The sequence below is a fragment of the Coregonus lavaretus genome (assembly GCF_964263955.1).
Source record: "Coregonus lavaretus genome assembly, contig: HAP1_SCAFFOLD_1988, whole genome shotgun sequence".
Taxonomy (NCBI): Eukaryota; Metazoa; Chordata; class Actinopteri; order Salmoniformes; family Salmonidae; genus Coregonus; species Coregonus lavaretus.
In genome coordinates, this window is record NW_028159033.1 from 81,374 (window position 1) to 82,500 (window position 1,127).

The window sequence follows — 1,127 nt, forward strand, 5'->3', positions numbered from 1 at the left end:
GAGATGGGTCCCATTATGCCTGGCGATATAGCATGAACACAGGAACAATACCGACTGAGGAATGAACGTAAGGGAGGGACAGATAAAGGGGAGGTAATGAGGAAGCTAATAGAGTCCAGGTGTGAATCATAATGACCTGCAGGTGCGTGTAATGATGGATGCCAGGTGTGCGTAATGATAAATCCCAGGACCGGTGGCTAGTATTCCGTCGACGTCGCACGCCGGAAGGGAGGAGCAGGAGTAGACGTGACAATGCGTGTACTCTCATAAAGATGAATAAAGCGTGATGGAATACACTTTTACTAGCAATTTTGGGAATTGAAGAACGATAATCAGATCCATCATATCTTTTGATGGTGCAAGAGTGAGACCCTCCTGCCTTATCGTTTCAAAATACTGTATGCATGGGCAAATTACAATTGTATAATGAGCTGACTATCTCAGTCTTAAATGCATGGATATCTCTCTTTCTCTCTCACCATCTGTCTGTCTGCCTGTCTGTCTGTCTGTCTGTCTGTCTGTTAGTTAGTTATATCAGATACCAGTTTGATATGTCCATCTGTCTGTCTGTCTGTCTGTCTCTCCTCATCCTTTTCATGTGTCCCATTGAGATTTAATTAACTAAAGATGCCATAATTCACAGTGCATACAGTACAAATACGATGATTGTAATTGATGGTAGGCTACAAATAAGATACAATAACCATCAAATCAACAGCTATATACAACAAAGAGTTTCACAGAACACTGCTGTACCTCATTGATCATTGTAAAAGTAAACATGTAAGCATTCAGACTTTGATCTCTCTCTCTCTCTCTCTCCCTTCTATCCCACTTCCCCCCACCTCTCTCTCTCTATCTCTATGCTTCGCTCATCTTCTCTCTCAGCGTGAACAAACAAGCATTGAGCCGCCAATATCTGACACACACACACACTGCGCGCGCATGCACGCACGGGTTTAAAAGTGCTGCCAACACATCGTGCGCATCACATCTCCTCCAGTATATGCACAGAGAAAGAATGTCCCCCTCTCCTCGCGCCGCCACTGATGCGCACGAGGGAGTCCGATGATTGGACGCCCCGAGCTTATCTTTAAAACCCTCCCGGCAGATATGCGAGGTGCGTG

The 1,127-nt window shown here is 45.1% G+C and overlaps 1 protein-coding gene across 1 annotated transcript in view; it reads left to right on the top strand.

Annotated features, from left to right (window-relative positions):
* Positions 1-1,113: 1,113 nt before the first annotated feature.
* The window catches only part of LOC311123351 (G-protein coupled receptor 83-like), a gene marked incomplete at both ends in the record, with an annotated part of 3,190 nt that continues 3,176 nt past the window's right edge, over positions 1,114-1,127 (top strand). Inside the window, one exon of the mRNA XM_084197620.1 lies at positions 1,114-1,127. This exon is cut by the window's right edge and continues 424 nt beyond it. Coding sequence (XP_084053746.1) covers positions 1,114-1,127 — 14 coding nt within the window.